The sequence below is a fragment of the Erpetoichthys calabaricus genome, chromosome 2, assembly GCF_900747795.2.
Source record: "Erpetoichthys calabaricus chromosome 2, fErpCal1.3, whole genome shotgun sequence".
NCBI lineage: Eukaryota > Metazoa > Chordata > Cladistia > Polypteriformes > Polypteridae > Erpetoichthys > Erpetoichthys calabaricus.
Window position 1 is genome coordinate 211,425,264 of NC_041395.2, and position 15,034 is coordinate 211,440,297.

General features: G+C 36.5%; 1 protein-coding gene across 1 annotated transcript in view; it reads right to left on the reverse strand.

Moving 5' to 3' along the window:
- Positions 1-5,197: 5,197 nt before the first annotated feature.
- LOC114646769 (threonine--tRNA ligase 1, cytoplasmic-like) overlaps positions 5,198-15,034 on the reverse strand; it is a 64,103-nt gene continuing 54,266 nt past the window's right edge. The window contains exons 7-9 of the mRNA XM_028795108.2: positions 12,451-12,523; positions 8,508-8,622; positions 5,198-5,775 (exon numbers count right to left, since the gene is read on the reverse strand). Coding sequence (XP_028650941.2) covers positions 5,627-5,775; positions 8,508-8,622; positions 12,451-12,523 — 337 coding nt within the window. The 3' untranslated portion in view covers positions 5,198-5,626. The remainder of the gene's footprint in view (positions 5,776-8,507; positions 8,623-12,450; positions 12,524-15,034) is intronic.

A 15,034-nucleotide genomic window follows, 5' to 3' on the forward strand; every position in this document is an offset into this window, starting at 1 on the left:
GTCTATATTCTTGTGCACTGAAATGCACTGATGAATCACTTGCAATGTTTTGCAAAAATAATACAATTACAACCTTTTCAAGACTTACTGTGATCTGCCGAAAGTTTAGCATTTGGTTTACATTGTCTCAGTGCTATGAGCGAAATATAATAATGTTTCAAATAACTTTGTTTGATGCCAGAAGAATAAAAGAATTTTAAAGTATAAGGACAGGTGTATCATCATTGTCTTTGGATATCTCCATTACCAATAAACCTGATCGCTCCATTATGGTACAGAAGGACAGATTACTTGTCCACTGGTATAAGTGCAAATGCTGAAACCAAACAGGTACAGATGCCTTAACATGTAGGGCTGGAACTTTACTTTGGCTGAGTCTATACAACATTTTTTGACTAAAACTTGTTTTTTTTCCCCAGCTTAAAACCATTGCAAAATGTGCAGTAGGCCTGGCATTTCTCAAGTCAAAGTTATTTTTCATAATCACGGCATACATTTTTTTACAATAGGAAATTGGGTTCTTTTTATACATTTTAAAAAAATACCATGCCTGTTATTGTGGCTTAAAATGTCTTCCACAGGGCACTGGTCCAAACATGAAAAACAAAAGCCTTAAAACTTTCCCAGTACATATATTTTCAAGCTAAGAATGTTCTTAAGTATTGATTCGCATCTTGAGATTTCACACATATTATAAAAACAGTGCGTCCATGGTGGTTTTGGAAAAAAAAAAAAAAAAAAAGAAACAAAAATCTGCATTTTAAGAGATGGCTGTGCTCTCAAGCTCATTGCCATCCGTCTCCCTCCAAGGTAACGTTTCACCCTGCAGGATGTGGTTTCCTGTGGCTCCTTTCGGGAGTGCTGCAATTGCAGCTGTTCTTTGGAGAGTGATTCGACTGCTTAGGGTGTAAGAGTTGTCTTGGGATTTAGCTAAATAAACAGTCATTTTACACCTACCTACACATACCCCTGGCCACACTCATTTCCACTGCAAGCTTAAGAGCCACACACTGCAACTCTAAGGTGGTGCTGCTACCTCACAAGAGTGGGTCTCCCTTCCCGACATTGACTTCTGCATGTATGCAGTTTGCACATTTTACTCATGTCTTCATCCTGTTGTTTTAGTTTGTTTTTTTTTATCACAATTTTCATAAGGGGAGTGATGGAAACTGTAAAAACTTGACCATTTTATTTTCAAATCCGAAATGTGCCCATGTGGTAGAAAAGCAATGCTGTGCTAAACAGTTTCAGATACATGTAAAGCTTCATGCAATTTTGCTTCCTTATCTACATGGGCCCTCCATCTACACTGCTCAATTTGAACAAACAAAGTGAATGGGAATGGAGTATCCTTACCTTAGGGAATAAGAGAATCATTTAAAAAAAATATTACATCCAGTCTCAACTCCTTTACCACTTCAAAGTGAATATATTTCAGGTTTTTCTCATTTGCCACATTTTGTCTGGTGCTGAATATCCCCCCATTTTAAACTACAAGAACAGGCACCATATTTATTTTTACTTATTTAAAAAAAAAAAGCTTTACTTAACTAAATCTCTTATAGTATCATTCATTTGTATCAAGCTGAACTCATTACCAGGATGCAGGACTTTCAAACTGTTTAAATATTATTAAACCATGTTTAATTCAAAAATATCCCAACTAGAATTGGGAAGTATGACCACAGAAGGGCTGCAGTGGTTTTATGCCTGTGTATTGACTACCAATAAAGCTTATAGCCAAATTTAATACACTTATTTTAAAAGCACTTAAAAATCTGAAATGATCTACTTGTCTGGATAACAGGTGCTCCGCTGGTTTTATTAGATCCTTCATCTAAATGGCGAATGCTCATTATATTAGCACACAAAACATCATTACCATTCTATTGTGCTACTTTTGTTAAAAAAAAAAAAAGTGTGTGTTTGCAGCACATTTAAGTTATTCTACCAAATGTTTTAAACATAATTCTAAATATTTTACTAGAATGAAAGAAAATTATGTACTGTATTTGGATTGACAAAAGCTTCTAAGATGACAAAAATTATTACTGTATATAAATCCTCTTTATTCTATAATTTCATCTATATAAATATATATATATATATATTTATATTATATATATATACATACAGTGGGAACGGAAAGTATTCAGACCCCCTTCAATTTTTCACTCTTTGTTATATTGCAGCCATTTGCTAAAATCATTTAAATTAATTTTTTTCCTCATTAATGTACACACAGCACCCCATATTGACAGACAAAAAAAAGAATTTTTGAAATTGTTGCAGATTTATTAAAAAAGAAAAACTGAAATATCACATGGTCCTAAGTATTCAGACCCTTTGCTGTGACACTCATATATTTAACTCAGGTGCTTTCCATTTCTTCTGATCATCCTTGAGATCACCTTCATTTGAGTCCAGCTGTGTTTGATTATACTGATTGGACTTGATTAGGAAAGCCACACACCTGTCTATATAAGACCTTACAGCTCACAATGCATGTCAGAGCAAATGAGAATCATGAGGTCAAAGGAACTGCCTGAAGAGCTCAGAGACAGAATTGTGGCAAGGCACAGATCTGGCCAAGGTTACAAAAAAATTCTGCTGCACTTAAGGTTCCCAAGAGCACAGTGGCCTCCATAATCCTTAAATGGAAGACGTTTGGGACAACCAGAACCCTTCCTAGAGCTGGCTGTCCGGCCAAGCTGAGCTACCAGGGGAGAAGAGCCTTGGTGAGAGAGGTAAAGAAGAACCCAAAGATCACTTTGGCTGAGCTCCAGAGATGCAGTCAGGAGATGGGAGAAAGTTGTAGAAAGTCAACCATCACTGCAGCCCTCCACCAGTCAGGGCTTTATGGCAGAGTGGCCTGTCGGAAGCCTCTCCTCAGTGCAAGACACATGACAGCCCGCATGGAGTTTGCTAAAAGACACCTGAAGGACTCTGAGATGGTGAGAAATAAGATTCTCTGGTCTGATGAGACCAAGATAGAACTTTTTGGCCTTAATTCTAAGTGGTATGTGTGGAGACAACCAGGCACTGCTCATCACTTGTCCAATACAGTCCCCACAGTGAAGCATGGAGGTGGCAGCATCATGCTGTAGAGTGTTTTTCAGCTGCAGGGACAGGACGACTGGTTGCAATCGAGGGAAAGATGAATGCGGCCAAGTACAGGGATATCCTGGACAAAAACCTTCTCCAGAGTGCTAAGGACCTCAGACTGGGCCGAAGGTTTACCTTCCAACAAGACAATGACCCTAAGCACACAGCTAAAATAACGAAGGAGTGGCTTCACAACAACTCTGTGACTGTTCTTGAAAGGCCCAGTCAGAGACCTGACTTAAACCCAATTGAGCATCTCTGGAGAGACCTAAAAATGGCTGTCCACCAACGTTTACCATCCAACCTGACAGAACTGGAGAGGATCTGCAAGGAGGAATGGCAGAGGTTCCTCAAATCCAGGTGTGAAAAACTTGTTTCCCAAGAAGACTCATGGCTGTATTAGCTCAAAAGGGTGCTTCTACTAAATACTGAGCAAAGGGTCTGAATACTTAGGACCATGTGATATTTCAGTTTTTCTTTTTTAATAAATCTGCAACAATTTCAAAAATTCTTTTTTTTGTCTGTCAATATGGGGTGCTGTGTGTACATTAATGAGGAAAAAAATTAATTTAAATGATTTTAGCAAATGGCTGCAATATAACAAAGAGTGAAAAATTGAAGGGGGTCTGAATACTTTCCGTGCCCACTGTGTATATATATATATATATATATATATATATATATATATATGTATATAAAATAAGGTGTTATTATTGACATGTACAGAGTACTGTGAAAATGTACTTACTACAATTAAGTAGAGATTTTTCTTTTTTGAAGCAAGCTGTCAGCGTATCAAAAAAACAGCACAAAATACAAAATCTTTAAAAATGTCAACTCTTAAAAACAAGTTAGTGTTTTAATGGCTAACTGAATGGAGCTAAGCAAGTACAGTATAATTCAAGCCACAAGCACTAATCCTATAGCCATCAAAGGACACCCTGTCAGGAGCATTGTTCTGCCACCATATGAATTTACACTTTACTGCTATATTTATAAGGCCTATTTTGTGCCCCTGCCGTTGCTTAAATTTAATTCCAGGATTCACAAGTAAATTAACAGTGCCCTTTGGCCTCTAACTTTTTGGAAACTAATACATTTGGACATCAATTAGAACATTAGTTCAGCAAGGCAATGTAACATAATCAACAGCTATGTCACACAGGAAAATTCCATAAAGTAAATACATCTGTGAAAAATGCAAAACATTTTCAGTCATCATTTTAAGTAATATTACATTCCTTCTAAGTAATGCACCGGCTTGAGAAGTCTCTAATGTTGGAAACAATTTGGAAATAAAAGTTCAATCCTTGTAATACTCTGAGGTGCAATAGTGACATCTACTGGCCAACGATTAAGTTTATCTCAGTACAAAGTCTTGGAAGATTTTTTTTTTTTAAACAAACCAATCCATGTTTACTCAAAATTCTTTTTCTAATTTAAAAAAACATATCCCTTGGTTCTGAAAAGAGCTAAACAAGAGTTCAAAGTGATGGAAAAGCCAGAGCTTAACCCAGCACAGTCTGGCACAAGCTACAAAGCAACCCTCAGAAGGATCCCTGTCCATCTCTAAGGTCATTCAAGACAACACACACAACTCATTTGTGCCAGGCCAAATGAACCGATGATACCTTTGGGATAAGAGACAAAACTAAAATACCTGCAAGAAGACATGGGTAAAATGTGCAAACTACAAACATGAAGAAGTCAATGTCAGGAACTGAAGGCAACCTTGTGAGACAGCAGCACCAAATACTGGTGAACAGGAACTTCTATGGTACACGTCCGAGTCAGTATACCAAGTATCATGCACAGTACATTCTTTTGTAAATACGTCAGTTTGTGATTTCTGAGCAGGTTGTGCCCACTTAAAAATTTTAAATAACTGAAAACCAATCCTCCATAAGTAAATTTCTCAAGATTGTACTGCAAGATAAGAAATCTCTGTTGGTAACTGATAATGTTATTTTGAAATATCATCATGGACAACTCTAACCTGCATACAGGGTGTCAGGTCAAAAATCACTGGCATCACAACAAAGAATTAATTAAAAGTAGCACCAGATACAAGTTAAAAAAAAAAATACCGCCAAGATTTTTTTTTTTTTTTTTACAAAATAAAACCACCAAATGATTTTATTTTATTTAAAACAGCAACAGAAAAAAGCAAAAACAAAAAGGGCAAAGTGCATTGATTCTCCAGGCAGGTGATTTGTTGGCATCTTGGTTCTCACTATCTCATTATTCATACCACATACACCAGGAAGTCAAATACATGATCACTGATTCCCTTTTTCTCCTCTGAATTAGTAATGTGGTCCCAGATAGCAACTTAAGATATTGATTAGATTATTGCACGCATATGCAGAGATCAGATAAAATGCATCTGGTAACAAAAAGGTAATCTGAGGTGCTATAGGCCAGCCAAGTCTCAGGATGTATTCAAAGGGCTCATTTAATTGTGATCTTTATCTGGATTTCCCAATTGCTATTCAAAGAGTTTAGAACACAAGTGGTAAGTTTAAAACTCCTCTTCAGCATTCTTCATCTTCATATCACGCAGTTTGCTTATCCTTTGAATTGCCTCACCAACCAAAACCTCTCCATGCTGTTTCCCAGTTCTGGTCCGTACATTCACCGTTCCCTTCATTTGTTCCTGGTCTCCAACCACTGTGAAACAAACATGATTGGCTCCTGGTTAGTCAGTTGCCTTTTTCCCCAAACCCCAAGAACCTTTACACTAAATAGCATGAAATATTCATCAAAACAAATCGAGTCGAACTGAGCAAAACGGACTACTTTAGTTGTTACCAAGTCAAAGTTTGGAGTTCAAATTTGTGTGGCATTAAACGTCACTGACCTTGACAGAAAACAGTCTTTTCTTTTAATGGTGTATTCCTTTTTTGCAATTTCAGGTGAGAACATGTATAAATGCCAAGGCAATGCAATTAAGGAGTAACAAAAATATAAAAGTATATTTATAAAATTATACCACAGTTCCCCTGAAAAGAAAAACTAATACATTTTGTATTTTTGGGTGTAATGTTATACCAGTTGCTTCGGAAAACATTCCAAACATGTATAAAAATAAAAAAACAAACATCCAAGAGGCCTACTCTTCTTGTGCTCTCTTCCAATGCTGCAGTAATTCATTTTAGTGATATGGCTATGCATCATGTGTATCACATATTTTCCACAAATTTTTGGAATGTTAAATATTTTAATTGGCTGCTTATAAAATTATGTAATATACACTCTGCACGTGTACAAGATGAAGGGGGAATCATAACTTTAAAGTGAAAGGAAAACTAACAAATCAAGGCTATGTCACATTTATTGTTTCTTAAGGTATATCACATAGAGGTAACACATTTCAGGGGACCTTGCAGCTAGCACAGGCACACTGTGGATTTCTTAGGAAACCACTGTTAGTCATTTTTATGGGAATGTCTTGTCTGTTGGTCCTTTAACTGAACAACACATTTTAAGGAATATATTTAGATTCAGAGATTTTGCGTCCTTTAAATGAGCAAAAGCAGCTATGTCTGTGCTCTGAGGCCAAAAATACAATATATCAAATTTAAACCAAGTAAATTTAACAAACTGGTTTATTAATCAGCAGATGAAAAACTGGAGATAACAGATTTTATATTTGGATCTACTTTAGGCATCCAAAATACATCATTAATAAAACTTAGGACACTTACCCCCCACAAATGTCGAAAGTGAAGTGTATAGAAAAAAATATAGTAAGAGCTACTTGACTACATGTTAAAAAAAACCTAAACTGTGGATGACAACAAATACATTTTTTTAACTGATAGTAAACAATTGTATTTTATTTTTACATTAAAAAACATGACTCCTTATTCTTTTATGTACGTAATAATTTAGCATATTAAGAATGGCACAAAAAAGGAATGTTGAGTGCTTCTGCTTCAAGGACCAAGCATCATGGTGATTGCTCATGTGGATGTTTCATTTTCTCCTCTTGTCTATGTGGGGTTTCCTATGGGTACTCTGACTTTTCTCCCACAGCCTTGCACTAAAGCCATGCATTTTAGATTAGTTGAGAACTTCTATGTTGGACCCAATGAGAATTTGTGCAAGAGTGTCCCATGCAATGAACTAAAGCTCTGATTTCTACTTTTTCTACTTTACGCCCATTTCCACCGAGTTACTTTCCTGATTCCGTGACCCTCAATTGGATAAAGCAAGACTGAGAATATTTTGTCACTATTCTATACGTTAATGCTTTAAATATATGTAAAGCAGTGTTTAAATTGCAGTATCCTGCAAAGAAGAAGAAATGTGTATTTATTATCATCATTTGAACTCTACCTACCCTTGTGTGAGTTATGGCAGCAGCACAATAATTTGGCCTGACCAGGCTATCACTACCCTCAGTAATTTATTCCAAAACCCTCAATTCCTGGGTGCTTCCAGATAATCTGAGTGATGCATCCCTCTCTAGTTTGTCCTGTGTCAGCTCCACAGTCCTCTCCTTGTGGGATCTTCTTGTGACTTTAACTACATACCCTAACCACCACAAGTCAGTCCTCTTTGAGCTTGGATTTGAATGTGATGATTTTCAAGTAGGCCACATCACACTCTGCTGCAAACCAGTCCAGCAAAGACTGAAAACCACAGGCTCAAGAGGCCAAAGGAACTCTTGAAACACTTTCGACAAGATACTCCGAGATACACAGTCATGAGCCTCCTGCAAATCCACAATACCCACTAAAATAGGATTAGCATATTCATGTGACTCCTTTGACTCCTAAAGTATTTATGTCATGGTAAAGAGATCATCCACTATTCTTCTACCAGGATGGAATATGAATGATTCCTCCTGGATCACATACTAGTTGGAGTGTCCATTCCAGATTGTAGGCATAGGTTTTCCTAGGGTGAAAGAGGAGTGAAATCCCATTGGTAACTGAAACACATCCCTTTGTTTCCCTTTTTTAAAAAAAAAGTGGGGTCCACCAATACAGTCTGCCAGTCACGATGCTTTGTTCAGGAACGTTGAAGAGAAATGTAACATTCACACAATTTCCTATGCTTTTAGCATTTTGTGGTAGAACTTCATTCACCCTTAGAACGATGCCACCACAGAGTATTTTAATCACCACAGTGACTCTAGCCATACAGATAGACCATAGTCCAACCAGTAGTTCTGACACTACTTCCTCAAAGGAGAATGTATCCGCATTTAGGTGTTCTTCAAAGTATTCCTTCAACCATATCCTCATGTTGAGTTCACTATTTCCCCACCCTTGCTCAGAACAGCCTAGACAACAGGCAGGAGTAAGACAGAACTAGTCAAATTAAGCCTTACAAACTCCACAGAATCATATTCTGTATTACCAAATAATACAACAGGAAGTAGGAACACTCACCCAGTATAAAGTTGTATTGAGAAAGCTGAGCATTACGGATTTTTTTGTTAAAGGTTACTCCTGTGTCTGTGTCAATGTCAACCATGAAGCCGGTGTCATGAAACATTTTCCACACCTTTACAAAGGAAATTAACAAGAAACATGAAAAATAACACATACATTTGTGTCACATTAAGTACAATGCCATTATCAGAAGTACAATCATGGTGAAGAAATTCAATTTGATTTGGGTTAGCTATCTGTACTAAAAATCAGATTTTAACAAATATTTTGCTTCTGGCAAATTCTCCAGGAGAATGACACAGGAAAAGAACAAAATGAACTTCTTATTCACCAGTAAATATTCTAATGATGTATAGAGTAAAATAATAATAATAATAATTCTTTAATTTATATAGCGTTTTTCTTACTACTCAAAGTATGCGTGTGTGTAAATGTGGGAGTCAATTCTAACCTTGGTGGAAGTCAGAGAATTAGACCTATATTTCCTATGTTTATTTACTTGTGTTTATTTTAGGCAAGGAAAAACATTATTAAAATATCAAATACAAATTTTAGAAATGTGACAGTACATTAGATGAATACATAAAACAAAGGAAAACTTTGTGTCTCTTACCGAAACTCTAAAAATGTAGCCAACGGCAGCTTGACCTTGCTCAATCCGTGTCACTTCTACACAATTTACATATTTTTCCCAGTGTTTGTAGAATTTTTTTTTAAGCTTATACTGAATGTTACCTACCATTATTATTTATTGAACAAGCAGAGATTGTGTCATTTATAACAACCAGATAGAATTAAGACATGAACACAGGTATACTCTAGATAAGGACTGGTTCCATGTTTGCCGATTTGTTTTCCTTGTACATTTTCTTTCAAGCCATCATGTAACTACAATCATGGCCGAAATTATTGGCATCCCTGGAATTTTCCCAGAAAATTATTGCAATTACAAATGTTTTGGTATACACAGGTTTATTTCCTTTATGTGCATTGGAACAACATAAAAAACAGAAAAAAAGCCAAATCTGACATCATGTCACACAGAACTCCAAAAATGGGCTAGACAAAATTATTGCCACCTTTTCAAAATTGTGGGTAAATCGTTTTATTTCAAGCATATGATGCTCATTTGAACTCACCTGTGGCAAGAAACAGGTGCTGGCAATATAGCAATCACACCTGAAGCCAGTTAAAATGGAGAAAAGTTGACTCAACCTTTCCGTTGTGTGTCTGAGTGTGCCACACTAAGCATGGAGAACAGAAAGAAGAGCAGAGAATTGTCTGAGGACTTGAGAACAAAAATTGTGGAAAAATATCAACAATCTCAAGGCTACAAGTCCATCTCCAGAGATCTTCATGTTCCTTTGTCCACTGTGCGCAACATAATCAAGAAGTTCACAACACATGGCACTGTAGCTAATCTCCCTGGACGTGGACGGAAAAGAAAAATTGATGAAAGACTGCAATGAAGGATAGTCCGAATGGTGGATAAACAGCCCAAATCAACTTCAAAACATATTCAAGCTGTTCTGCAGACTCAGGGTGCAACAGTGTCAGCTTGAACTATCTATCGACATCTGAATGAAATGAAACGCTATGGCAGGAGAGCCAGGAGGACCCCACTGCTGACATAGAAACATAAAAAAACCAGACTGGAGTTTGCCAAAATGTACTTGAGGAAGCCAAAATCCTTCTGGGCAAACGTCTTGTGGACAGATGAGACCAAGGTAGACCTTTTTGGTAAAGCTCATCATTCTACTGTTTACAGAAAACAGAATCAGGCCTACGAAGAAAAGAACACAGTACCTACAGTCAAACATGGTGGAGGTTCTAAGATGTTTTGGGGATGTTTTGATGCCTCTGGCACTGGATGCCTTGACTGTGTGCAAGGCATCATGAAATCTGAAGACTACCAAAACATATTGGGGTGCAATGTAGGGCCCAGTGTCAGAAAGCTGGGTCTGCGTCAGAGGTCATGGGTGTTCCAGCAGGGCAATGACCCCAAACAAACCTCTAAAAGCACCCAGAAATGGTTGAAGACAAAGCGCTGGAGAGTTCTGAAGTGGCCCACAATGAGTCTGGAATCTAAGTCCGATTAAACACTTATGGAGAGATCTCAAAATTGCTGTAGGGAGAAGGCGCCCTTCAAATCTCAGAGACCTTAAGCAGTTTGCAAAAGAAGAGTGGTCGGAAATTCTAGTTGAGAGGTGTAACAAGCTTGTTGATGGTTATAGGAAGCGCTTGATTTCAGTTATTTTTTCCAAAGGGCATGCAACCAAATATTAAGTTGAGGGTGCCAATAATTTTGTCCAGCCCGGTTTTTGAGTTTTGTGTGAAATGATGTCAGATTTGGCTTTTTTCTGTTTTGTTGTGCTGTTCCAATGCACATAAAGGAAATAAACGTGTATACCAAAACATTTGTAATTGCAACAATTTTCTGGGAGAAATGGTGCATTTTCTGGGAAAATTCCAGGGGTGCCGATAATTTCTGCCATGATTGTATATAATATATATATGGCACACAGAAATAGACTAGAGGCTTAGTTGTTGCTGACCTAAGATTAGATAGGGAAAAAAAAAAAAAAAAAACAATGTGTGTCTAACTGCAGTATGGGGTCAGACATTGTGGTTCCATCATCTTAGAATCAGCTGACCTTGATGGAGGTTCACAACTATTGTCTCCAGAGTTAACTAAAAATCACGCAAAGCAACAACAAAAAAATCTGGATGACAAAAATATATAAGGTCAACAGATAATGGGCAGACTTGTTCATACCACATATATATTAACAAAATACAACTATTTCCAACAGTGGAATGCAAAGAGACACCTGAGAAACCACAATACACAGAACCTTAAAGAAGGTAGAGTTAAGAACACCTCAGTTTTTCTTCAAATTTGGTGTCACAATCCCTCCTAATCTATTACCAGCTGTGTTTGGTGTACTCCCAGCTGGGCTTAAAGTGGAGAAGGAAAAACAAACTGTAATTGCCTTTACTACACTATTACCACGTAGACTTATCTTGCTCAACTGGAAGAATCCTAACTCTCCTCTTTTAAGTCAGTGGGTAACTGATGTTATATACTATTTGAAATTGGAAAAAATAAAATTCTCACTTAGAGGATCTGTGTAGAACTTTTAACATTTTAAAATAAGCATTTATATTGGGGGAAAGGATTTTCTTCCCTTTTTTTTCCTAGTCTTAAAAGTTTTACTCTGTCTATTGGCCTAGCTCTCTTTCTCATGGGAGGGGGTTGATTTGTTCTGAACTTAGTTTTGTCAAGTTTGACTTGCTTGTTTGGAATGTTACTTGCTTTTAATAAATTCAATAAAATGTAAAAAATAAATAAATAAATAATAATCAGTTGAAATGTAATGAATGATAAACTGGTGAAAAGTAGTAAACTGCTAGAGATTTAAAGCTTAGGTTATCAAAAACTGAAAAAAGGAAATATCAGAATATTATAAATGGGCCTTCTTCAGGGCACAACTAATAGGTTACAGCCTAAAGATGTTCTGTAGCATATGCTTTCATTATATTTGAGACACTTTCCTTTGACACCTGCAATTCTTGGCTATACTACTTTTCTTCTTCAGGACTGTTAGTAGCCTCATGTTGCTTTGAAATCTGTTAACTGTCAGACTTATTTGACACATACTGCTAACTGGCAAACAACTTAATACCTGTATGACTCCCTTTTATAACTGTGATTCACTCACTTCAAAATTGCAATCTTATTCTATGTGGTGTTTTCATTATTTTATCAAAACATAAAATAATGATTGCAAATATACAAGTTACATGGAATCATTCATAGCTTAAAACAACACGAGATGTTAACCCAGCTGCATGAAGGTGAACATTTTAAATATAAACTTAACATGACAGCTTACGATTTCACAGTTGCATAGATATCAACCTATGAAATGATGCTCACCTCCTGTGCATATTGTTCTGCAGAAAAACCAACAGGAATGATCATCACTTGACTGGGAGACAACCATAGTGGCCTAGGGAAGACAAACAAGTCAAATTAACTCAAGAAAGATAAATGTGTAGATGACAAAACTGTAAAATTAAGCAAGAAAGCAGCAAAGCACCTCTTTAGTCTCAAGTGCCAATTTAATTGTTATTCATCATTCTGATATGTTAGTCAAACAAAACTATTTAGATAAGAGTACAGTCTTAATCTGCCATCTACTGTAAAAATGGGCATGTTACAGTATTCGTCCTTTTATAGATGTAGCAAAGAGCTTTTATGTAAATCTTTTCATTTAACAACTCATAAATTTTATTTAATCAAAACAAAACATTTTGAAATCTCTCTGAGGATTTATACTTATGACACTTGGAAATGCACCATATTCCACGACAAAGAAAACCTGCTGCTGATGGGCTCCTGCACGCTGTCATCTCCCCCAACTCTCAAGTTAATACACGTTAAATACTTTCACCAGCTGAAGGCATCTGCAGGTACAAATGATAAAAACTGGCCTAATTTGATAATACTGACATTTGGGAACTGCACATTAATTTTTGAAACTCACTTGACAGGCCAGCATGCTCCATACAGACTGCTTTAACAGGAGGGTTACAATGTTCATATGCTGTGCTTAAAATGAAAACCTTTTAAGTATAAATATGGTGAATTATTCAACAGAAAACATGTCTAGTAGTGCTGCATAAGCACAGAATATACAATACCTGAGGCACAGCAAAATACTACTACTCTGTGTGATATTGTGATTAGGCTCTGGATGTATTTGCATGAAGAAATCGCACCTATATTCCAATAAATAACAGTCGATGGTTCATAGAAAAATGCTTTCGTGTTTATTCACATCACAATCAATCCATCCATTTATTATCAAATTCAACTAATCTAGGTTTAGGTTTGTGAGTAGGGATGTCACAATACTAGAATGTTTATTTGATATCAATAACAAGGCAAAAAACAGAAATCTCATTCAGCGACTTTTTACTAAAAGTGCCACCATTATTCAAGTGTCTCTCTCTGTAACAGAACATAAAATATACAAATAGTGACAGTAGCTTTAAAATAGTGACATACTGTATCCATCAAGTATTCAGTCGATTAACATTTAAGTAAAGTAGTATTAGCATTCATAAATATCAAAATACAATACAGGACCTTGATTTTATTGTGCAATAGACATGGGGATTCTCCCAGTGTAACAATGAGGGTTGGGGATCAACACGGACAATCTGAATTATCTTACCATGTGTACATTTCCAAATTATTCTCTCTGAATATTTTAATTTAAAAAACTTTAAAAGCAGTTTTTGTAATAACATGCTTTTAAAATCTAGTTTGACAGAGAACCAGTTGGTTAGGTTTGTTTGCAAGATTTGCCATTGTAATATTTATATTTACATCATTAGCTAGTAAAACAAATTAAGAGTATTATTTAACAGACAAGTTAAATTGATTCAATTTTTAAACATTACAGATTCCTGGTGCTTTCATTTTCCTTATCTTTGCTTCCTTTTCACATTTCATGGTTGCCACATCAAAAATGCAATACAATAATGAAAACTACAAGGCAAAATGTAAGAACAGATTATATCACTCACAAAATACAAAGCTATCATGAGGATACAAATTTGTTCAAATACATCAAAAACAAAGTGGAAATTAACAAATGTAAAACAACAATATCTGTCTAAAACCAATTTTTGTTTCTTACAAGGCATTGAATTATTATCATCATCATTATTTACTTATTTGGCTGACATTTTTAACCAAGGTGACTTGCAACATTTGGGATACAATTGACTGAATATCTTTTGTTTTTCCAATTGGAGTACAGGTAGGTGAAGTGTACTGCTCAAGGTCACACACTGTTAGAGGCTGGATTTGAACCCTCAAGTTCAGGGTTAGTTGCATGCATGGTACAACATTAATCTGGTCATTGCATGCACTGATTTGGACATGGCAGCTTTGTTGAGGCTATGTGCTTCACCAGCTTTCTGCAGGAATTCACCATCTATATTACTAAACGACAGTTTAATTTATGCACGGCGGACATACCGAAGCGCATGTGCACTGCGCCGCGGCGCCTCAGAGTGAAATGCAGCAGCTTTCCAGAGTCAGTAGGTGGTGCCCAAACAACACAACCTGTAAACTAAACTTGCTCTAATCCACTGTGCCAGCAGTCTGTGTGGCATGTTCAATTATGATTCCTAACAGTAAACGACATCTACCTAACGACACAGCCATAGAAAAACAAAAAAGAGACTGCATGAATAAAAACAATAAACGGAGGCTCCTACAACGCGCTTCAAAAACACCACACGCAAAGAAGTCACGGCTCCAAAAAGAAACCGCTTTAGTACAAATATGTTTATTTAATTAAATGAACTTTCCCAGGAAGCACCCACCCTCCATGATATTTCATCTCTCCAAATATCGGAGGGAACAGAAAGCGATTGCCATTCTTGGATTTGTGATTCTTTCGAGAATCGCGGGCTTGCTAGTTGATTTAGAATCAGAGAACTGT